The 22,855-nt window shown below is 41.4% G+C and overlaps 4 protein-coding genes across 5 annotated transcripts; 1 reads left to right on the top strand and 3 right to left on the bottom strand.

Moving 5' to 3' along the window:
• Window positions 1-426: 426 nt before the first annotated feature.
• On the bottom strand, window positions 427-2,590 carry cfl1l (cofilin 1 (non-muscle), like). Its single transcript, XM_028423273.1, has 4 exons — window positions 2,490-2,590; window positions 1,461-1,750; window positions 1,286-1,362; window positions 427-1,112 (listed from the first exon to the last, which is right to left on the bottom strand). Exons 1-4 carry the CDS (start codon window positions 2,490-2,492, stop codon window positions 997-999), a joined length of 486 nt encoding a protein of 161 aa, XP_028279074.1. The 5' UTR covers window positions 2,493-2,590; the 3' UTR covers window positions 427-996.
• A 4,003-nt stretch (window positions 2,591-6,593) lies between these two features.
• LOC114446882 (calpain-2 catalytic subunit-like) lies at window positions 6,594-10,977 on the bottom strand. Its single transcript, XM_028422756.1, has 21 exons — window positions 10,626-10,977; window positions 10,485-10,554; window positions 10,209-10,327; window positions 9,879-10,012; window positions 9,624-9,792; window positions 9,460-9,543; window positions 9,280-9,365; window positions 9,123-9,197; window positions 8,873-9,033; window positions 8,625-8,794; window positions 8,527-8,538; window positions 8,234-8,445; window positions 8,109-8,145; window positions 7,911-7,976; window positions 7,777-7,834; window positions 7,630-7,694; window positions 7,447-7,515; window positions 7,300-7,378; window positions 7,008-7,124; window positions 6,875-6,933; window positions 6,594-6,785 (listed from the first exon to the last, which is right to left on the bottom strand). Exons 1-21 carry the CDS (start codon window positions 10,860-10,862, stop codon window positions 6,762-6,764), a joined length of 2,103 nt encoding a protein of 700 aa, XP_028278557.1. The 5' UTR covers window positions 10,863-10,977; the 3' UTR covers window positions 6,594-6,761.
• A 2,812-nt stretch (window positions 10,978-13,789) lies between these two features.
• capn1a (calpain 1, (mu/I) large subunit a) lies at window positions 13,790-21,368 on the top strand. Of its 2 annotated transcripts, XM_028423175.1 has the most exons (23): window positions 13,790-13,923; window positions 14,905-14,922; window positions 15,877-16,123; window positions 16,446-16,515; window positions 16,609-16,727; window positions 16,813-16,946; window positions 17,021-17,189; window positions 17,290-17,373; window positions 17,455-17,540; window positions 17,619-17,693; window positions 18,200-18,360; window positions 18,444-18,613; window positions 18,708-18,719; window positions 18,802-19,013; window positions 19,093-19,132; window positions 19,228-19,293; window positions 19,490-19,547; window positions 19,688-19,752; window positions 19,843-19,911; window positions 19,996-20,074; window positions 20,173-20,286; window positions 20,364-20,422; window positions 20,505-21,368. In XM_028423175.1, exons 3-23 carry the CDS (start codon window positions 15,878-15,880, stop codon window positions 20,529-20,531), a joined length of 2,115 nt encoding a protein of 704 aa, XP_028278976.1. In that variant the 5' UTR covers window positions 13,790-13,923; window positions 14,905-14,922; window position 15,877; the 3' UTR covers window positions 20,532-21,368. The 2 variants fall into 2 exon arrangements, with proteins under 2 accessions (XP_028278976.1, XP_028278977.1); XM_028423176.1 differs by lacking the exon at window positions 14,905-14,922.
• Window positions 21,369-21,531: 163 nt separating this feature from the next.
• On the bottom strand, window positions 21,532-22,817 carry mrpl14 (mitochondrial ribosomal protein L14). The gene is made up of 3 exons (XM_028423093.1): window positions 22,575-22,817; window positions 22,261-22,363; window positions 21,532-21,978 (listed from the first exon to the last, which is right to left on the bottom strand). The coding sequence occupies exons 2-3, from the start codon at window positions 22,338-22,340 to the stop codon at window positions 21,612-21,614; spliced, it is 447 nt and encodes a 148-aa protein (XP_028278894.1). The 5' UTR covers window positions 22,341-22,363; window positions 22,575-22,817; the 3' UTR covers window positions 21,532-21,611.
• Window positions 22,818-22,855: the final 38 nt, after the last annotated feature.

Here is a 22,855-nt window from a genome sequence, read left to right as displayed (position 1 = left end):
CCAGACTGCTTTGTCTCTTTCCTCATGTTTACATGATGTGACAAATAAGTCTGTTGAATCTTGATTAACCACAGTGTGAATGGAACAGAATATGTGTCCACTCTTGTGAGCACCATAGAAGAAAACAGAGCTGATGCTGCAGCTTGCAGCTAATTTGTTAAGTTAACATTAACCAGTGGCATGCCTAGTTTTGTTTCCAGCACACAGACAAGAAAACAGTATCCAGTATTAAAGTGAATTATTACTGGTTATTAGCTGCAGGTTAGGAATAATTGCCTTGTCCCCAGTCCACATTTTGTTCCCCTGGTTACTCTGTGATTCTTGATGACTTAGAAATAGCAAATAACGACAATGTTGATGATTTAAAAAAAAAAAAAAAAGCCTTTGTAATCAAATAGCTTTTTACAGACAGAAAACACACATACACACATTTGCACTGAATTTATTTCTGACAATGCTCAACCGTGCAATAACTGCTGCAATTTTTGTTGAAATTTGTCCTTTTTTGTATTGCATCTATTAGGGTTTCCATCAAAGTGTAACAGTCAAGGAAAAACAACTATGTTGACCTACAGTAAACTCAGGTTTTATACAGTGAACGAGGCACTAGTAGCTGATAACCAAAGGAAGACAAATGGTGGATACGGGATACATGTTTTCAGTGTGTGTATATACATAAAAAAAAATCTGATGTTACAGACAGGTGGCACTTATAAATGTATTTCCAAAAAAAAAAAAAGTAAAATTACATTTGAATAGATTTACAGCCAAACTGGTATGACTGGACCGTGTAGAAGGGCTAAGACGCTGGAAGCTGGTGCAACAGGAATCTAATCCTATTCAGAGCCCAGCCCTTCTGTTAAAGCTTTGTTGACCCAATTGGAAAGAAAAAACAAAGTCAATTTGGAAACTTCGCCACCATCCTCTCAAGTCCCTTTCAGTGTACCTTGTTATGAAACAGTGGAAAGGTGCTGCGTTTGCGGCCTCTGTTCAATTTTAAGAATTGCAGCTGTGGCCCTCGACCTTGATCACACCTTTTCCCACTCTCTCTGCAAAATTCTCCCTGGTTCCATAATCAGACAGGTCATTCATCTGCAGCTCATGTTTGATACCTGTAGAAGAGAAACAAAACTTAGCATGAAATAAATATTGTTAATATTACGTAATTCAATCCCATCTAAAATAAGTGCACAGAGGCACAGATGTAATAGCAAGCAGCATATACATTTGAATCATTGTACAGAAAACGCATTCGTGGAAGGATAAAAAGTAAACAAGTACATACCTGACAGAACCTTCTTAAGAGCATCTTTTGAGCTGGCGTACACCATTTTTTGTTTAATGGGTGCATTTTCAGGACCCCTGGCATGAAGAGAAACACATACGTAAGGGTCTCACTTTGCACGTTCTCCACTAAATAATAAGTAATAATAGTAGTGACCGAAATACAAAGGACCTACCACAGGACAAAGACCAGTTCTTCTTTCCTGCCTGATTCCTTGGTTTCAAAGTGGCAATCATACAGCAAGTAGCAGCACTGCTCAGCCTTTAGCTTGCTCAGGAAGAACTTGAAAACATCATCCACACCGCTCAGATCTTTTTCCCGAAAAATCTCCTTGACTTGAATGAAGCCATCTGCGATTTGAAATGCAACCAACCGTATGCGTTCCTTCTGATCCGAATCAGCTTTCACTACTCTCATTTCATTGATGATGTCCTTCACCTCATCACTGACTTGTACTCCAGATGCCTAGTGAGGAAAGATCATACCATAGGTTTAATACATACACAGATAAAAAGGTCCGACTGCTCTCATCTGTGACATGTTGTCTAACATTTCAGTATTCTGCAAATAATACATGCCTCCCCCAGTATGTGCACTTTAATAAGAGCCTTTTCTCATATAATCTCAGATGTTCTTCACTTGTACTTGATTTTCGGGGGAAAAAGCAGAACTGAATTATGTAGAAACAGGAAGCTCTTCAAAACTAAAAGTTTGGAGAGAAGGTCTAACGTCGTTTTAAATGTGCAAATGTTCAAGCAGCCTTCCAGCAGTAACATGTTATGAGTGTTGCCATTCCATGAACTGCCTAGGCCTTGGTTCTGTCACATTCCAGTCATTGTGGAACAAGTTAGCACAAGAAAGACCGCCCCAAGGGAAACTCTCAACAAGTTTGAAGCTCGAACAAAGCTCCCTCCATTTTGGAGGCAAAACCACACCTTGAACAAACCCTTTCCTCAACATCAATTTATCTTTACCCTCAGGAAGCCTTCCTTTCAAAGAAACACATGAAAATATTATGCTTCTAACATTTTACACAAACAGGATTAATGTCACACATGTTCTTTAAGATTTGTTGTAGAAATGAGGAAATTGCACTTGAATCCTTCAGCATTTTTAAGCCTGCGTGGCACACAGATCACATAGAAGGCGTTATCTGACACAGGAAACATGAACCCTGCTGAGTTCTTTTGTGAAAACTACTCACCATTTTGCTTCTGATGTGTGCAGGAAACAGGCAGCAGAGAAAAAATGGCAGCAGCAGTCAAAGTGCTGAGGGGTCATAAGGAAGGAGAGCAGGTTGACTCATGGGAGGAGGAGCTGTGGTAAATAAGCACACCTCCAAAAGTAGACCCACCTACTCTGCTCCTCTTCCCAGGTGTGACACACAGCTTTAGCTGCAACCTCAGCATTTGCATTGAATCCCATTTGAGGAAAATCACAATAGATACTTTATTGTTTGACACAGCACAAAGGTTCCTGTTGCTCCTTTTATCTCCATTTCAGTTAGTTTGCTAGAGTAGGTAAAGGAGTGAGTCCTTTTTTAGCGAAACCATGAAACTCCAGGTGTCACAGGTAGCAGCAGCATACAATATCCATATATGGAGAACAAACCTGTCTGCATTTTTAACTCGTCTGCTGCTGAGATGCAGCTCAGTGGCCTTATAAGGTAAAGTGTGCAGACACCGCATGACAATGGGGTTCATCTAGATACTCATAATATGAGACGATTGAAGCAAGGTGTCTGGACTTGTAGAGTTTTCTTGCTTTAATCGTCTCAACTAGTATGAGCTGGATGACTGAGAATCGTCATCAGCATGTTGTTGAAAAGATGTTACAGATCTTACCAAGTGACTAACTTCGAGTTTTAGACACAACACAGTCACATGACAAAGGAGTGTGATTAATGTAGGTATATAAACATATTGGAAAACAATACTTCTCCAGAGGCGTAGCTAGAAGAATTGGGGGCCTGGTTGGCAGGGGATCCTGTGCTGTCAGTCTGTCCTCACCAGGAAAATAGCATTGAAACTGTAGAATAAAATGTTGGAAATAAGCAGGGTGGTATCCTAAATAGTGACACCTAACAGGACAGGACACTAGAGTCTACAGGGTGGTGGTGGAGCAGAGTTCAGCTGATGTAGAGGAGGGTGGTAACAAATGGTCTGAAAGACTAAATGACAGGGAGGATGGGCTTTAATGAAAGGACTAAAGAGACTGCTTGACTCAGAGTAGACCAGCTTTAAAGACGATCTTTATTATACTACTCAAGCTAAATTTGTCATTTTTTTAAGATGACCTCTGGCTGGGTTATCTGGCTCTTGTTGTCATGGAGAAGCTTGTTGCAGATGGGAGAAGGCTGAAGGGAGCATAAACCTCAGCCTCCAGCCACTTCATAGTCAGGATCAAAGTTTTTCTAACGCCTAGATGTGCTGTTCTGGCCCCTTTGTAAATATAATCATGCACCATTTCTGGATCAGGTGTTTATTGAATGAATAGGCCATGCCAATAGAAATACACAAACAAGCACAGCCTACAGCAGGCAGCCATATATCCCTGATGTTTTTATGTTAACATTAACCAGTGTTTCTAGCTTTCTGGGTCCTGCTCCTTTAAAATGACATAAAGGTTTAGTAGGTACCTTGAGGCATAAGTAGATACTTGTGTCAGATTTTCCTTTTTAAGGAGAATCTAAACTCACACTCACGGTGGCTTTGCTTTGACTGTGTGGATCTGTGGTTCACTGAGAATCACGCCCCATTGGCTCCTGTTCCAAAAAAGCAGAATAACTGTTAAAGCACACGTCACAGCTTACCTGCTAGCACTTGCACTACAGCCAGTTGTCTGGTTAAAGACACCCCAAAATATCATTTACATACGTCACACAATCGACAGTCTGTTAAATAAAAGTATAAAAGACACTTAAATGTGCTACAGGGTTTGTTTCTTAGCTTTTATCATCATGGCTGTGGTAACCCCTGCCTACCAGAGCTAATGGTAGCCAGCAGCCACTTTTACAGCTGTATAAGGGGAAGTACAACTGAACCACACAGGGCAGGAAATGGCTGCTGCATAGCTCTCTGTGGGCTGAGAACTTCATGCTGCTGCAAGCACACAGGCAGTCTTGGAGTTTGGCCACAACCCAGCCGGTGATGTAAGAAGAGCCAAACACCATATCTACGAGAACTGTGACATCTGCTGGCAAATTATGAGTACTGAACTGCTCATCTCTGTACTGGTGGAGGAAGTATTCAGCAGTAAATGTGCTGATGGTAAAATCCTCTGGGTAATATATTTATGACATCATTGGTTAAAGATCAGTATTAGAGCAGGTTCTTGTTTTTAGCTGATAGGCAGGCATCTCTTTTACTTTTCTGTTTGCTTTATTATATGTTGAATTATTTTATTGAAATGAAACCATGCAGACATTTTGGTAGTTGCATTCATTTCTTCAATTTTTCCATTTCGAACCCGCCAGCAGAGCTGTGAGCCAGTATTGCTTCTAATGCTGAGCTTGTAACCAGTAATGTTACACTTGTATGGACAAAAACCATTGTTGCTCTGACCTCGGTTCAAGTTTCCAGTGTGTTCAAATTGTGCTTATAGGTGTGGTCAGAGATGTCTTTTCACTTTAGTTCACAGATGTTCATATTTTTATGATTTTATGTAGCCCACCATTTGCTTCATTCTTATTTTTTCTACAAGATTGCCAGAATCAACCACTGTAGATGAAAACACAGTCACAGGTTACTCACTAAATTGTGTCTTAAAGTGACTCAAGCAGCCCACAAAGCTGTCAAAGTCAATGGTGAAATTCTGCTCGCTGTAGTGGGCCACAGTGATCTGATGCAGAGGGTTGTTGAGCAAGAAACCTAATGACAAATTGCAGCAGGGTGAAAGGTACACATTGAGCTGAGACTACTGTGTTCATGTGGGGACACACGCATACCAGGGTTTGTATGTGCTGTCCATAGCCTGCCTCATTTGTAAAATAAAGTTGGGTAAAGACAAGGTTCCCTTAACAGAACTCGCTATCCTCAGAACGGTTAGTCAGCCACTCACGGTCAGCATTACTTAAATATCTCCATTCAGAAGAGCTAGAAAAAGAGGACAGATAATGAAAGACATGCTGCAACCACACAAATAAAGCTAGAGTCTGTGTAACAGGATTTACCAGCCGGTCCACCAGGCGGTGTGTTTGTCTGTCTGGGTGTATGTGTATTTGTATAAATACAAAATCGATGACCATGTCCAACTCACGGTGTTTAGGATCACCTGCCTGACTCTTTCTCTTTCTGAGTCTGCAGCTAAATGCTAATGTTGGCCTCTAAAAACCCGTCAATCCAGGCTCCATTCAACTCCACCTCACCCCAGGGGGGGGGGGGGGGTTCTGATACTGATCAGTTGTTCCATGTCTCCTCTGTACTACACCTCGCACACAGAAAACATCAGTAACCACTGCAGCTTGACTTGGACAACAAAACAAAGGATCAGGCACTGAGTCACTGTGTCAGGTGGAAAATGTCTGTGTAGTCCTCCTCCAAGCCTAAAAACGAGACAACACCTGTCTGCGGAAAGTCAGGGAGGCGATGGCTGCCAGGAGCCAACAGTCAAAAATCAGTTTGTCATGAGTTGGTTTTGTTTTGGCAATAAGGCAAACTTGCACAATAGCCATGCAGCGTGTTTGTACAAAAACCTGTGTTGTGCAAAGTGATGGTTCTGTGGTCTCATCTCTCACAGCATAGTCTGAAGGAGTTCTTATAGGATGTTCTGTGCACAGTGGTGTCAGCCCACAGACATTTGTTAGGTGTTATGAAACGAGCCAGTGTGTTATCACGGCTTTGACCGTCTGCTGCATGCAAAATGATTCAAATTACAGATGGAAAGAGCAGTTTACTGACTTGCACAAGAAAATAGCAATCAACAAAACATCCTGAGCACCTATATGAAGTCCAAATTGACAAAATGCACCTAAAACTTTAAAATGTTTGTTTTACAAATGCATGTTCCCTCAGCTGCTTGTTTAGCTTCAACCAGTGCACCCCACTGTGGGTCTCTTTCAAGTGATTCCCCTAACTTTGTGGTAATTTGGTCCAAGATCCTTGAAGCCCAGGGATGAGACCAGAGGCTCGAAGCATTCATCCTTAAACTGCTGTCCTCTCTCCATGCAGCAGCTCCTGCACCTGAACAACTGCAGACATATCAGACTATCTCACTGATCTATTGTAACAGTTTCATGAGATAAAACAAGAGCCCAGACACATTGTTTTGTTTTTAACCCTTTATTTATATATTTATTTTCTGTCATTTGACAGATGCTGCATTAGCAATTTAGCGGAAAGACACATGAAATTAAAAAAAAATAGATGTGTGCAAGAAATTTAGGCTTTTTTTAAAAAGGATGAATGAAAGCAGTGATTGATTTGTTTTGTTGAGATCTTCAATTTTTCTGCTGCTTTTTGCTGTGTTGTCTCCAGAGCTAGTAGATCGCCAGGCACATCCACTGCAAGAGGAGACAAAACAAAACAAAAACTTACACAACCAGTTTAGGAATACTGACAAATCAGCAGCTTTTGTTTTTTTCTTACACACCTGCTGCATATCCAGCTCAATCTTCCCTGAGTTGTCTCTTTCCAGAGCTTTAAACATTTCTAGAGGGCAGAGAGAAAAACAGGTCATGTTGCAGGTCTGCAGTCTTATGTGTTGAAGTTGTGTTGACACTTACTGTAGAGCATTTCCATTTTGACAAGGCAGCCAACGAAACTGTCGAAGTCTATGGCATACTGGGCATCAGCGTAACGACTGACGATGGCCTGCAGCACTGAACTGTTCAGTTGGAAACCTGTGGGAGGAAAACAGCAGGCTCTGATCTCATCCCAGGAAAGTGTAATGCTATATTATGCTATATAGAAGGTAATGGCTTGTTGAGTCTGTCAGACCATACATGCTCCTTATAACCCAGAAAATGGCACAAATATTAAAATATTGTTTCAATGTTGAAATTATTGTTTTTGTACCTGCTTTAGAGGCAGCAAGCCTCATCTCATGGGAGCTCATGGTGCCGGAGTTGTCTGTGTCGTGAGTCTTGAAGATCTCCTGCATGACCCGAGCAGCCACGTGTTAGCCAAACAATCCATCTTAAAAGCACAAAAATCACTTCTTACCAGGTATTTCTGGATTTTGTTCCAAAGCACATGGAATTCCGTCAGCCCCAACATACCACTTTCATCTTTCTGGAGAACAATTAAGGATTAAGCTCACCATGTAAAACCTTTGACCTGAGCATCAACTGTCTTACGGAGTTTCATGAGACTTTAACAAAATATGTCACATATTTAAGAGGATACATCCAGCAGACTGACTATGAGGCGCCCTGTCTCAAGGCTGAATCCATCTGTCTTTATGTCAGAGCCTGCAAGAAAATGGAAACACAGAATTGAAACTGAAAATAAAGAGACTAAACGTGCGTCAGTAAAACTTTCTGATGTACTCACGCTGAGAGACGACCTTGTTCAGAATATCCACCAGTTCAAAGACAGATACCTCCATGTCCTGTTTGAAAAGTGGAAATTATTACCTCTCGATACAGCTCAGAGCTGGTTGAATGTTTCACGTTTTGTCAACCTACACTTCCAGCGATCTGCTTGAAGATGTGCTTGAAATTAGGATCCACATCTTTTTCAGATATCACCTCCTGAAAGATGAATCAAATAAATTCATAGGCTGTTTAAAAACGGAAACAATGATGAATGTAGCATGTTATTGTGACACATTTGGTTCAGATGTGTTAAAAAGCGACGCCTTATTAGACTGTGCAGTGTCTTACCTCTTTTATTTTAGCCTTAATGTTCTGTTCCATTGGGCTAGAAAATAGAAATTCACTCTTTTTAGTGCTGGATTTTAAACTTTGTCCACTTCATAGTTGTATAAACAAAAAGCTCTGAGCTCTACCTGGTTGCAGCGTGTTTCTCTGAGAACACCCTGAGAATGAAGCTGCCATTCTTGTGAGGTTGGAAGGTTGAAGGAATTATAGCGTATTCTCCCGGAGGAAGCTTGAAGCGGTCGCACACTTCACGTGTGTTAATGAAGCTGCTGCTCATGGCCACCGCCCTCTGACGCAGCAGGATGTCAGGACCTAGGCGGACATTGCTGCGGCCTTTGTACTGAAGGTTTATAGGGACAAAGAAGCCTTATGCGGAAATTCAAAATTTTAAAATTAAGCAATGATTAAAATGTATACAAACCTCATCTGGGACCTGCAAAAGAACATACATTTGTCTTTAGAAAATCTGTGAATTATTTAAAAAATGTAAGAAAGTCATAAAAGAGTAGTGTGAAATACCTTATAGATAGCATAGCCAATGGTCTCAAGACTGCAGTTCAGACTCTTTTGCTTCCGTCCGTCCTTCTGCATCAGCCCTACCAGGAAGGTGCATCCATCCTTTCCATCTATAGGATCATCATCCACATCCTCCAGACTTATCATAAACTGAGGGTTGGATGCAAATGTTGCTGGAACACACACAAAAAAAATGTTATCTTTGAGTGAAGTCTGCCTCAGATAAGCAGGACATGTGCTTTCACTCTTACCTGGGTTATTACGGCAGCCGCCAGCAGTGGAGCCGACCCGCCACATCCCCTCAAACTGGTAGTGGTTCCAGCGTCCGACATCGTCGCTCATGAGCGTGTCTGGGGTCAAGTTACAGATCTCCAGCCTGGAGAACTGCTTGATGAAGTCTGAATAGGACATCCTGAAGGGCAAGAAGGAAGTTCTCATCACTATTATGTGTTGATGTCAAAACAGTTTCCATGGCAACGTACAGAATATAACAATACGTACCAGAACTCTCCATCTTCAGCCACACTGTTCAGCTTTGCCTTCACATCTTTGCTGACATGTCTCCATTCGCTAGATCTGTTTTGTAAAAACACTTTTTTTTTAAACAAAATCCTGACATCACCCAGTCAGAGTTTAAGAAAATAGATAAAATATTTACCCATCACTCCAAGGCCCTGTCCACTCCACCTGACCCCATGGGTTTCTGATGCGGACCAGCTGAATGGATTTGCCTTGATAGTTAACCTGGAAGAGCCGGCAAGAGATTACGATTTGATGTAATTTACATGCAGCAGCAGAAGAAGAAACAGATAACTGAACTACTGTGTTGGTAGTTTACCTCTTCTGCACCGGTGAGAGAGTATGCGTGTCCTTTCACAAGCTTCAGAGCTGTAACCGCTTCGGTCTCATGGGCACTGGTGATCTAAATATTTTCATCAGATGACTTATTGTTGGTTGTTTGCTTGCAAATTTTATGCAAATATGTATGAAAATAAGACTTACATCAATGGAGCAGCCCAGCAGTGAGCCCAACCCCAGGGCCCTCTGAATGATGTGAAAGAGGTTAGGCGGGGCGGTATTCAAGGTGTATGTTTCTGCAATTCCTCCAGTGAAATCCTCAAAGCCCTCAATGGTGTTTCCTCCTGACAGGTCCTCGTAGCAGCCGATCACCCTGTCAGACACAAAGGGACGGATTTTCATTCCCCACCCACACAATAAAGCAGAATATCAAGGTTTTATAGGAAGAAGGATTCATACTTAGCATAAGCCTTCTCCAGCAGGGCGCTCCAAAACTCTGAGCACTCTGCTGAGTGGACAAACAGCAGCTTTCCATCCTTTGTGGGCAGACGGTCATCAACTACCACATCCACCCACTGACCAAACTGCCAGAACTGAAAGGAAGAGGGAAAAATCCAATCAATCAGTATCCTGATTTGTCTTTATATGCTTTTATAGGATTAATCATACAGATATTAACTGCTTGTGGGTCACTTGTGGACCCAAAACGTCGAGTAGAGCTGTGTATGTCTTCCATATTAATAATGTCCTGAGAGAAAAGAAGACTATAAATGAAATATTTTGACAGACCTGAAAGTGAAATATTCCAGCATAATCCTTGGTGAAACTCTGTCCATCAGGCACCACACGAGCCAGGATATTCTGGTCGAGAGTCAGAGAGGCTATGGCAGCCAGGAGCCAGCAGTCACCTGCACATTAAGGGAGGGATACATGAAGTCACGCTCTGAGATGTGACTGCTGACCACAGTGGAGCAACAGTATGGACCGCATGTGCCAACAAACTTGTCTTATACAAATCTTAATGTGGGATGTCCCTCATGAAGTGACACCATCCGTCTCACTTACCCAGTTCTCCCTGACAAATGTCTGTTCTTGTGGCTCCATTGTCAATGAACTGAGGGTTTGAACTCAGCTCCTATAAGAAAAACAAAAGTGTAATGGGGTGTGTTATCGATGAGCTGCTGCATCTTTTCAGCAGCTTCTTACCTTTGGCCTTTTCCAAACAAGACCCCTGGTCTTTGATGAGTATTGTCCTAGTTCTCTGTAGCCCAGAGACTTGTGCACAGCTGGGAAGCAGTCATCCTCAAACAGGCGCCCAGTCTTCAAACACTGCTGCCTCAGGACCTCATAGTCCTGGTTGCAGAACTTTACTGCCTGCTCGTTGGTTCCAATGCCTTTCTCCTGCTCTTGCTGACGGGCCAGACGATCAGCTGTGGATGTCATCTTCACCTCTCAGTTTTACAGCTAGCCGATGTTACGGTCCTGGATGATGGAGAAGGGTTTTCCTCTTTATGAGCTGATGCTCTACCTAAAAAAGAACCAGGTGCTCCTTTGTCTCAGTCCCTTTTAACTGCCACCGATGATAAGATAAAGGGGTTGGATCACAGACAGGGAGGGGCCTCTAAGTGTGCAGGTGAGGCAAACAGAGCAGACAGCAGCAACCCTAAGCAAATCCAAATGAAGATGTGCTGTGACCACAAATGAAATACAAACAGGCACACACCCATCACCAACTTAAAGCACTTCTCTTATTAGCCTCATTCCCATGTGTATATAGAGAATGTTTCCCCAGTGTTTTACATTTAAACACTGAAATAACCACTGAAATAAAAACATACTGATGTTTTTACACGGTTCAGCTGAGAGTTGTCAAAGCCATGCTTGAAAAAAAAATACGTTGGCCGGTGGAGCAACAGTTAAGTTGAGCATAAACAAAACCAGGATACAGATGACATTGCAACACTTTGTCTGAGAGATGCACGCAGTCAGTGTGTGTGATCCAATATCCTGATTCTGTGTTTACATCCTCAAAGCTACAACAAAGCTGAGCCTTAATCAAACAAGTCTTTGAAGTGGTTTGTTCAGGCATTATACAGCCGTACAACAATATGTATATAAATTATGTGTCAGAAGCACATCCTTTGTAATAAAAGGGTTTCCTTAATTTTACCTCCAAAACAATCAAAACTGCTGCTTGAACATTAAAGAGGATTAGTGCACAGTGTCTGTTTTGTTGTTGACAGGCATACATCCATATTTCCACACCCAGCAGATGTACAGTATGGTGTCATCTTATTGCAGGAAGCTGTGAGACGGGTGGATCACAAAGCACTTAAGATGTCTGCACACAGTCTTAATGATGACAAATGAGCACTTATTTCCAGCCCTCGGCTTCAGACCTTGCAGTTAATTATACAGAGAGAATCAGTATACAAAGTTTAATGTTAATAAGTAGACACAAACACACAAAATCCTTCTTTAGCTTGTATTCATTATTAATCATTAGCATTAGCCTTTAAGAGCTCTGTTATATTATAGAAGTGGCTTCTTTATTAATTACTCAATATCTTTAATACTGTTCCATTTACTCTTCATTAATGATTCATTGTTAGTGGCTGGAATAAAATAACTCTTTATCAGATACATCAGCTGCTATTCATATAACTAAAGAAGCCAGAAGTAAATTATTGAGATTTGTGGCCACTTGGGGGCAGTGCAGCAACAAAATCACAGCTCACGTTCACATTATGAAATTGTACATTTGTTTCATTTTTCTCTATGCAGACCCTTTTGCCTTTTAACACCTATGATTGACAGCAGCCTAACAAACTTCAAAGTGAAGCTAAATCCAGATTCACATGCTGTATGCATAAGAAGAGAAGGTGGTCTGAAAATAGTGTGTTTATGTGGAATTCCTTTCATGAAACAGCAGCATCTATAAGTACACTTTCACTTTATTGATATTTCATTTCAAATATTTGAGACCTAAACCTCAGACCTGGACCCTGTGTGTGTCAATGTTCAACAAAGAAATGCTCCAGCACTATAGCATTAAACTGGAAGGAGTGTAAGTGAAGCACCACCTGGGCCGCTGCAGATCCTGTTTGTTTCCTGGTTATTTTGGTGTTTTGTGTATTTTCTTGGTCTGTTTTGGTTTTGTTTTATTTTGAAAGACGGAGTTCCCTTGTGTACTCCTGTGAGTGTTGCTTCCTCTTGTTGCCCTCCTTGGTGATTAGGTGCCCCGCCCCGATTGTGTGCACCTGTGTCTTGTTAGCCCTGGGGTATTTGAGTCCTGTGATTCCCTGTGTCTTTGTCAGGTGGTCTGTGGTCCTACCATTGGTTTACGCCTCTCTGGGCCCTGCGTGCATGCTGTGTTACCATGGGTTCCTGTGGCTCTTGTGGTTCTTGTGTTTCTTGTGTATTGCTCTACCTTTGTTTGGTTTGTTTTCTTTGTTTTTGGACTCTGGTCACTCTTATGTATTTTGTCACCAGACCTTTTGATGGCTTATTAAAGCTCATCTTCTGTTGAACTTTAGTCTTCTTGAGTTTGTCTGTGTTTGGATCCACCTTAAACTATATCAGATTTCAGCTGGATAAATGGTGATTGGTGATCTTTAACCTTTGCAGTCATTTACTGCACGTTATCTCTCAAGTGATAAACGACTGCTTCAGTTTGCAGGAGTCATACTGAGGACTGAGCACTGAGAGCTTCTGTCAGTGATGTAAACACAAGAACTGAAGACAAAATGGTTTGAGAGGCGAACTCTCTTACAATAGAAGGATTTTTTTAATTGAACCTGCATTCACAGGTAATCCGATTTGTTTTCTTAATAAAAGTTCAGACTTGTTAACCCTTTAGAAGGAACAATACTGTCAATTTGAATATATAAAATATATAAATATGTATATTGACGATAGCATCTCACATGTCATATATTCTAGATGTAAAAGTGTTTCATTTTTTTATTTCTGAAAACATCAAAGCAAGAAGTTATCAATAAATACTGTCGTTTTGACAGTATATATATATTACAGACAGGATTGACAGTTGATAAAGCCAAGTATTAATATTTAATACCTTAATGGGTGCACAGTGTGCTCTGTGCACAACTTACAATTACAATCAAGCAGAGCACAGTTTAGTGAGTCGGCTGTATTAAAGTATGAATATAAGATGTCATGGAGGTGACGCAGTGTAATGTTTAGTTTAATCTGAACTTTTAACTTGAAGATTGGAGTTTAGGGCTAACGTTGACTTCTACTTTTCCTTCACAGGCTGCGTTACTGCGTGTGAGCAGTGTGGCCACGCCTCCTCCTCCTCCTCCTCCTGACCGGCTGGCTGGTCGCTTTCCTGCAGTGTGCGCGCTTGTGTGTTGTGTGCGCGCCGCGGAGAGGGCTGGACCTGTGCTCCTGCCAAGCTACCACTTTTACAGACTCACAGATTTACAGAATCGTCGCTTTGCGGTTTGAAGAGAAGGAGCAGCCAGTCGCCTTCAAAGCGGTGGTGAGTGAGCGCTGTGCTGTTGTTCCCTGTGTTTTGAATGAACGCCTTCATGCTGTCAGTTTGTAGGTTAACGGGGCCAGCTGGTTTTATTCTGGGCCACCGGTGCGGTGTGATTTAATAAACTGCACACTGTAGAGGTAATAATTTCCTACTTGCATGAATACAAAGGTGGATTTCAAACAGCGTTTACATGCAGAGTGGGGAAAAGTGTGTGTGCGTGATGCCTGAAATCTGTGAAGCTGACAGCAGGCCGGTGCGCACAAAGTCAGGCCTACTGTTGAACAGGTGCTGTAAACAATCTGAGGCTATAATACATGTCTGACATACTGCGACTTTTGATAGTAACATCACCTCAAACATCATGTATAGTGCCCACAGGGGAAGCTGTGCGTTAGTTTGAGGGGCTGTCGGCTTGTTAGGCCATTGTTGAGGCCGGAGTCCTGCAGTTAACATCATCACAGTACTGCATGGATCAGCTTTTCTCTGCCCATTGGGGCAAAGTAGAGATATCTTTTTGGTCTCTATTGACAGACCAGAGGGACATTCCTGCAGACTCCACAGGCATGTGGGGCCTCAGGATGGGGGGTTCTGGCCCTATAAACAATGTCCTTGTCTGCAGAATTAAAAGCACTGTTTTGTGTGAACTGAACCATTTTGTTTTCATCTCCGGCTCCCTCACCTGACCTCCAGCCAAGCTGTTTCTTCTTAGTTTCAGTGTCTCAACTGTTTACCAAACTCAGCTCATCAGGATTCAGAGTGAGTGCAGCAGCACAGAGAGCTGTAACAAAGCTGATCCAGCAAGAGATCACAGCTTTTAATGAAAAATCCCACACATATTAGTTTCTGTTGCCTCCCGTCTTCATCACACTGTGTCCTCACTGAAGACTTTGACTTATAAAAGCAAGAGCAGGTAAAACAGGGTCAGAAACACTGTGCAGACATGAATGACCTTTTTCTCTGTTTTTTTGTCCTCCCTCTCAGCCTGCCCATACAGACAAGGTATTACATTTCTAACATCTTTGTGTAAGATGGTGGTTCTTGTTTCACATTCCCTATATGTGCTTTCCCTGCTGGGCTTTTCTTTACTTAGGTGTCCATAACAACACAGTTACTTTTGGCTTTTCTTTTTTTTTTGCCCCAACCAGGGTGAGAAACTATCACCCAGATAAATCAGTGTTCACAGTAACCAGCTACTTATCATATCATAAATTATTATTTTGTGTTCTACCAACTTCTTAATATTTTAGTAGAATTTGGTAGATTGTGGTACTATATACTCAACATGAGACTAAAATAAAACTTAGTTAAAAATACAAAAAGAAAGATCTTAGTTGGTTATCAAATGATTATTGTTAGGAAAAATTGTTCTAATCTGCAAGATTAGCTTTTACAGGGCTATGGATGAATCAGATTTATTTAACTATATTCTGTTATAAAGTTCTAAATTAAATATATGTATATATATATATTATTGGTCAAATTAAAATATGAAAGCTAAAAATGACTTAAGATTAAGATTTACTTTATTAATCCCTGTGGGGAAAATTAAGTCGTAGTAGCAGCATTTTTAAGAACAATAAATACAATAAACACAGCAAAAACTCTTATATACACATACACGCACATGGCAGCAACAAAAAAAGAATATGTACATAACTGCCTGAATTAGTGAAACACAGATTGTAAATATTTTTGCAGTTAATTTGACTTTTAGGTAACTGCCTTAGTTACTTAAAAGGCTACAGCTTTGGCTTTGTGCTAATTCATAATCCATGTCTTGTCCAACATTTAGTTATCATTTTCTTTCTACACCCGCTCCCACCCTCTGATTGTTGTGCTGTAGCTCTTTGACTTAAAGAGTGTGCCACTGATTAGCTGGCTGCTATAAATAGAAAGCACTGTGTGCATAACCACCAGCTCACCATCTCCATATTTTTGTCTCACACACACCAGCATGTATTCAGGAGGAGGGATATCCGCAAGCATTTACGCCAGCAGGCTGCGGGCAGAAGGCATGGGCTCCAACGACCAGGCAGTGCACTTTGCCAACCAGGACTACGAGGCGCTGAAGCAACAGTGTTTGGAGTCTGGTTGCCTGTTTGAAGACGCCTGTTTCCCTGCGGAGCCTCCATCCCTGGGCTTTAAGGAACTCGCCCCATATTCCTCTAAAACTAGAGATGTGCAATGGATGAGGCCCACGGTGAGAGATAGCATCTTCACAGCAGGCTCATGTTGTAGACTGGAACTTATCATGTAAACAAACATATCAATGACACTTTCTTATTTTATGTGTGCAAGCTCAGACAGAATAGGACAAGTAGCAACAGGAACCTCGTAGTCCACTGCAGCTGTTGGCATTCTCTGACCACTCCCTCCTGTGCTGTGACATTTGTTTACAGCTCCTCATTGAAACACAGAAAGTCGACACATGCATGCCAGAAGAGCAGTGCATTGACAGATGTGACGCCTAAAACCAGTCCGAGTTCTCATGCGGGGATTGATGTGATTACATTTCTCCACAGGAACTGACGGATAACCCTGAGTTCATTGTGGGCGGTGCAACCAGAACAGACATCTGTCAGGGAGCGCTGGGTGAGACCCAAGTTTCAAACCTGTTATGGAGAAACAGCAGGACAACAAAACTGGAACAATGGTGCTAAATGTTTTTTCTCTCCACCCTCGCAGGTGACTGCTGGCTCTTAGCAGCCATCGCCTCTCTCACCCTGAACGAGAGGCTTCTCCATCGGGTTGTTCCACACGGTCAGTCCTTCCAAGATGATTATGCTGGAATTTTCCACTTTCAGGTACCTAAATGTTGTCTGGTGGCTTTTTCCCTTTTCCATGCACTTGATATAGATTGGAGCAGTTGATTATTGCTCTGTGTTGCAGTTCTGGCAGTTCGGCGAATGGGTGGATGTGGTGATTGATGATAGATTGCCAGTCAAAGACGGGGAGCTCATGTTTGTCCATTCAGCGGAGGGAAATGAATTCTGGAGCGCACTCCTGGAGAAGGCATACGCTAAGTATGGGTTTGTTGCATTATTCATTATGAGCTTAGAGCAATCAGTCTGAAGTATGTTTTTAATGTGCTTATCAGGCTGAATGGCTCTTATGAGGCTCTGTCAGGAGGAAGCACCACTGAAGGGTTTGAGGACTTCACAGGTGGCGTGTCTGAGATGTATGAGCTCCGCAAGCCTCCCAGAGATCTGTACAGGATCATCGGCAAAGCTCTGGAGAGAGGCTCCCTGCTGGGCTGCTCTATTGATGTGAGTGCTTTGAGGTCTCATCACATTAAAGTACATTTATTTAATTTGTTGCCCAACTCATTACCTAATGCAGTGATTCTGGTTTTCTATAATAATACAGATCACCAGTGCCTTCGACATGGAGGCTGTTACATTCAAGAAGCTCGTGAAGGGCCACGCCTACTCGTTGACTGGACTGAAGGAGGTCTGCATGGCTCAGCTCATTATGTCGTTACTGTAAAAGCATTGGGGGTAATAAACTTCCTGTCGCTGTGGCGCTGTGTAGGTGGAGTTCCATGGCAGCATAGTACGTCTAATCCGGATACGTAACCCATGGGGCCAAGTGGAGTGGACAGGAGCCTGGAGTGACAAGTGAGTCAAGCACAATTAGACCTGTTTATCTTATACTTGATGGTAATGTCTGTCCTGTCGTCTTATTGTTATGTGCAGTTCTTCTGAATGGGATGAGATTGACCCTTCTGAGCGAGAGGACTTGCACCTTCAGATGGAAGACGGGGAGTTTTGGTACGATGTCCCACTGTGGGGATTTTATGCTTTGAAAGGATTTTAAAGCAATAATTTGATAGTTTGCATAACAAAAGCGCCAGAGGAGAAAAGCAGTGCCATGTTTGTGTCTGTTCCAGAATTCCAGAATGATAGTTTTTACTCTATAATTTGTTTTTCCACTCCATTGGATCTCTTTGAATGTGGGTCATTCCTTGAGCACCTCAGTGGGACACCTCCCCATGGAGAAATTCTTTGTTTGAACTGTTAGCAGTGTCTCCATCTTGAATACAGAGGAGTTTAAAAGTAGAACAGGTTTTACTATATTTTATTGTAATAGAGATTCATATACTAATCTTGCTTATAGTTATTTGATTCACTCTCTTACCAGACATTGTTTTCTCATAGCTTCTTGTGATAGATATAAATATAGATAGATTTGCAAGTTAACAAATGGGGACCATCTACATGTTTTTTCATCTAATCTTTAACAAGAAAGTAAAACTATTCATTTGCATGTTTTCCAGGATGTCCTTTAGCGATTTCACACGGCAGTTTTCTCGATTAGAGATCTGTAACTTGACTCCAGATGCTCTGAGTGAGGAAGGTCTCAGCCACTGGAACACCATGAAGTTCTATGGCACATGGAGGAGAGGCAGCACTGCTGGTGGCTGCAGGAACCATCCTAGTGAGTGTTTAACCACACACACAACAACAAATGTTTGCACACTATGAAAACAGGCTGACAAAAAAAATCCATGATCTATGCAGACACGTTTTGGATCAACCCTCAGTATAAGATCACACTGCTGGAGGAGGACGACGATCCAGAGGACGATGAGGTGGCCTGCAGTTTTTTAGTGGCCCTCATGCAGAAGGACCGCCGCAGATATCGGCGCCATGGTCAGGACATGCACACCATTGGCTTTGCACTCTATGAGGTCAGAACAGAGATGGAAAATCAGCACTGGTTCTGCTAATGGCATCTTCAGACGCTTATTTTTGTATAAACCTTTTTGTGCTCTTCTTTTGCAGATTCCAGAAGAGGTAAGCAGAGCGTGACTCTACCACTGTTTATTAAAACAATAACCAACAGCACCACCCCTGCTTTGTTTCTTTGTACCTGTAGTACAGAGGCTGCCAGAATGTCCATTTGAAGAAAAACTTCTTTTTGAACCACGGGTCGTGTGCTCGCTCTGAGACCTTCATTAACCTGCGGGAGGTGAGCACTCGACTGCGGCTGCCCCCCGGAGAATACCTCATCGTTCCCTCCACCTTCGAGCCTGGTAAAGAGGCCGACTTCGTCCTGAGAGTCTTCACTGAGAAGCAGTCAGAAACAGAGTATGCGTCTTCAGCATGTGTTTTTTTTAATGCTTAAAAAAGAAATCTTATTAATACTGTATGATTGTGTCTGCTGCAGAGAACTGGATGATGAAGTATCTTTTGATTTAGGAGAGGACGTACGTATTAGTGACACCTGACATTTTTATTTGCATCGTGAAGGGCAGGAAGAATGTTTCAGTTTAAATGCCTTTTTATTATTGTCTTCCTACAGGAGGAGATAACTGAAGATGACATCGATGACTCTTTTAAGTCCATGTTTGCCCAACTCGCTGGAGAGGTATGTTTGGAGAAGGCGGCCTGTTTTACACATTTGTATCTGGGTAGAAGGAGAGATGAGCCACATCTACTTGCCACAGTATCTTTGTAGATATACTACAATCCTAAAAATCTGTGGTCCATTTCTTATGATGAAAGTGATGAAGTTTTTCTTACTTGACTCGCTAAAGTCTTTGTCGCCTCCGTGCTTTTTCCAGGACATGGAGATTTCTATTCGCGAGCTCAGGACCATTCTAAACAGAGTCATCTCCAGGCGTGAGTTTTCTGTTTATTCTTAGCATCATTCAAAGCTGCTGGAAGGTTTTCATATGAGTAATAACCTCCCATTACTGTATTGGATTCCATTGTAGAGTGTTTGCTGTGCAGTCACAGTGCTTTTCCTTTTGTTATTTCAGACAAAGATTTGAAAACCGATGGCTTCAGTATGGAATCATGTAGGACCATGGTTAACCTGATGGATGTATCCTCTTGTGTTATCACTATTTAATAGAACTGAGGATTTATCAGTGAATGTGTGATATTTTATCCCCTTGACACAATGTTAAATCAGAAGGATGGCAGCGCCCGTTTAGGACTGGTGGAGTTTCAGATCCTCTGGAACAAAATCCGAAAATGGCTGGTAGGAATGAGTTTAATAACAACAAACCCAAAGGAGTGTTAAACACACCGAGACTCTCCGTTTACATTTGTCTCTGTCTCTTAGATCATTTTCAGGCAGTTTGACCTCGATAAGTCCGGAGCCATGAGCTCTTATGAGATGCGACTTGCAGTGGAGGCAGCAGGTATATTACTTGATTATTTTATTGCTTTATTTTAGTGCTCACACTCATAACTGAGAACTGCAGCCAAGTTTTCAAACATCTGTTGTGTCTCTGTGTAGGTTTTAAACTGAACAATCGACTGAACCAGATTCTTGTAGCTCGTTACGCTGAAGATGAGATGATCGACTTTGACAACTTCATCTGCTGCTTGGTCAAGCTAGAAGCCATGTTCAGTGAGTAACATTAGTATATGTTATAAAAATAAACAATATGTTTACATTCTTTTAAACTAAAACTTAAAATGCAACAGGGTCCTTCCAGCAGTTTGACAAGGAGGGAGAAGGAGTGGCTGAGATGAGCCTCACAGAGGTGAGTTCTGTTGTAAAAATAAAAGATACTGTACATTTCTGTCATTCTTATTCATCTAAACCTTATTTCTACACCTTACTAGTGGCTTTATATGACAATGTGTGGTTGAAGAGGACCATCTTTTTACTGGTTATGGAATCAAAGTACAGTGCCGGTTGACTGCCACCAACCTGGAGCTCTGAAGACCCCTCAGCCTTAGCAACCTGTTGATCCTTTTACACCTCACACCTCAGTGTTAGAAGAAAAAAGTAGCAAAAATAAAAACTGCATAACAGGAAACCAAAGTCTAACAAGACCAAGTGTGTCCTGGTTGGCCGTATTTTAGAATCTATGCAAACCCACAGTATGAAGCGGTTGCTGTGCCACATGAGAATGTGTCATCTTTGTAAAAACTGCATGAGCCTGTGCATGACATAAGCCACTAATTGCAACATGCATACAAGTTGATTTTTATTTTATCGTTTAGTTTTGCTGTCGATGTGAATGTCAACTGATTTATTCACACAAATTTAGATTGTTTGAAATCTTACCAAAAGGTGTTCGAAGTGCTAATCTGTCAGAAGTCATTTGTTTTTTTAAGTCTTATTTCGTATTCAGATTTTTGTCTGGTTTCAGGACATAACAGAACATTTACACCTTAGAGCTAGTTGCAGTCCAGTAGGTGGCAGTATAGACTCTGGTGTTAAACTACTGTTTTATACATATTTCTTTTTCTTACAGTAAAGCAGCTTAACATATTTTTTATTTTATTATATGCTGCTAGTAATGTTGCCTGACATTAACAAATTCCTTACACCATTTCACTCGTGACATTCGTAAGAATCACATGATACTGAATGCCTTATATATGACACCACAATCTTTTAAACTGATATTTCAGACGTGCCAGTCATGTGCTCTGTGTTGTGAATGTATATTGTGCCTTTAATAAAGATTCCCCCTCACAGCTGTTGCTTTCTCTTTGTGCATTGTGTTCATAGCTGTATAAGCTTGACCTTCATTTGGAAACTGGTTATATTGATTGTGAGCATAAGGAGGCCTGAAATACCAGGCATGGTGATAAATACTTGGCTCCAATAATTGCACATATATTGATAAGCAACACAATCTTGCCTGATTATGACATGTCGGGTTTATTGAAGATAACAAAGAATCAAATGCTCACAAAACTCACAACTGAATGATACATTTAGACAAATGTACTAGCGATTGCCAATACTTTGGAATAATCTCCCTCTAATTTACGCAGATGTGTAGGTATAGGGGTCTTAATCCTTGTTCCTGTAGGGTTGCCATTGTCCTCAATCAGAACAACATTGTTTGAATCAAATCGTGGAGTCATACGGTCTCCAGGCATTTTATGTCCAACGATTAGAGCTTTTTTCTTCTGCCCTTTGATGGCAAGTAAGACTTTGTCACCAACTTTTCCTATGCCAGTCTTGGTGTAGACATGGATCACTCTTGGTGGACGGTGATATGGTGTGTTTCCAAGGGAGCTGTTGTCCACAACGCGTACTCTTGTCATTTTTTGAATGGCTGCAGCAACAGAGGAGACACTGACAAGACAAATTAAATTAGTCATTTTCAAGTTCCTGCTGGGACACTACTCATCCCTAAATATCATAGATCATGACAACGAATAACAGCTGTCTAAAGGCCAACAGTCTTTAAACATAAAAGCTACTATATTGTATGTTTCATGTGACATTAGAATTTAACATTGTTAAAGAGCTCACAGATCTAACATCCATCTAGTGTAACAAAACAACTTAAATTTGTCTTAGCCTAGTAGTCAAGTCTACCTATGTTTATACAAAATCCAGCAGAAAAACTCTCACCTGAAAGTCCTCTGGTGAATCATGGACGAAGACTCAATGAGAAGCCCAGTTAGGGATCTTGAAAGCCGGGGAAGCGCCATAACTACACCAAATAATTTGTCAGCTAGAGGGAGAAATCAAACATGGTTAGCAGTGTTTGCTAATGATATCGTTAGCATTGGCTAACTATCATATGGTGGATAGAAAAAAACCAACAACGCAGCAAATATGTTTTCTGTCATAATCTTTTGCCCCGATAAAAACATTAACACAACAATGGTTATAATACTTTTAAAAATAGTTTAAATCAAAAATGTATAACATGCTAACGTTACCCTTCTGTCATGCTCCATGCCAATGTCAAAACTGTGATGTCATCAACACGCGACGAATTGCCTTTAGCGGCGCTAGCTGATAAACACAACACTTAATAACGTATAATTAACTCATATCTCCCGTTGAAAATACAAACATTCAATTTGGCAAATAATTTATTTCTGAATACCAATCGTCTTTGCATGTACAAGCTAGAATACCCTTTTTATCTACACCAAGTAATGTCGCACTCAGTTAGCTTATTTACTACTTTGTGGTACGTCATTGAGATGCGCGGAGA

Source organism: Parambassis ranga, chromosome 15 (genome assembly GCF_900634625.1).
Source record: "Parambassis ranga chromosome 15, fParRan2.1, whole genome shotgun sequence".
Classification (NCBI taxonomy): domain Eukaryota; kingdom Metazoa; phylum Chordata; class Actinopteri; family Ambassidae; genus Parambassis; species Parambassis ranga.
This window is presented reverse-complemented; position numbering and strand designations above follow the sequence as displayed.

Excerpts from the sequence above, each read along its gene's own strand:
- cfl1l (XM_028423273.1), bottom strand. Across the intron at positions 1,363-1,460 it reads GAACTGGTCTTTGTCCTGTG|GGGTCCTGAAAATGCACCCA; the intron begins GTAGGTCCTTTG and ends TCTTCATGCCAG. Across the intron at positions 1,113-1,285 it reads TCTTAAGAAGGTTCTGTCAG|GTATCAAACATGAGCTGCAG; the intron begins GTATGTACTTGT and ends TCTCTTCTACAG.
- LOC114446882 (XM_028422756.1), bottom strand. The coding sequence starts at position 10,862 with ATGACATCCACAGCTGATCGTCTGGCCCGTCAGCAAGAGCAGGAGAAA. Across the intron at positions 9,198-9,279 it reads ACAGGGCCTTGGAGTGATGG|ATCTAGCGAATGGAGACATG; the intron begins GTAAATATTTTA and ends TTTACAAAACAG. Across the intron at positions 8,146-8,233 it reads GAGAAACACGCTGCAACCAG|CCCAATGGAACAGAACATTA; the intron begins GTAGAGCTCAGA and ends TCTATTTTCTAG.
- mrpl14 (XM_028423093.1), bottom strand. The coding sequence starts at position 22,340 with ATGGCGCTTCCCCGGCTTTCAAGATCCCTAACTGGGCTTCTCATTGAG. Across the intron at positions 21,979-22,260 it reads ATTCACCAGAGGACTTTCAG|TGTCTCCTCTGTTGCTGCAG; the intron begins GTGAGAGTTTTT and ends TTGTCTTGTCAG.
- capn1a (XM_028423176.1), top strand. The coding sequence starts at position 15,878 with ATGTATTCAGGAGGAGGGATATCCGCAAGCATTTACGCCAGCAGGCTG. Across the intron at positions 17,694-18,199 it reads ATGGAAGACGGGGAGTTTTG|GATGTCCTTTAGCGATTTCA; the intron begins GTACGATGTCCC and ends CATGTTTTCCAG. Across the intron at positions 19,294-19,489 it reads TTGCCCAACTCGCTGGAGAG|GACATGGAGATTTCTATTCG; the intron begins GTATGTTTGGAG and ends TGCTTTTTCCAG.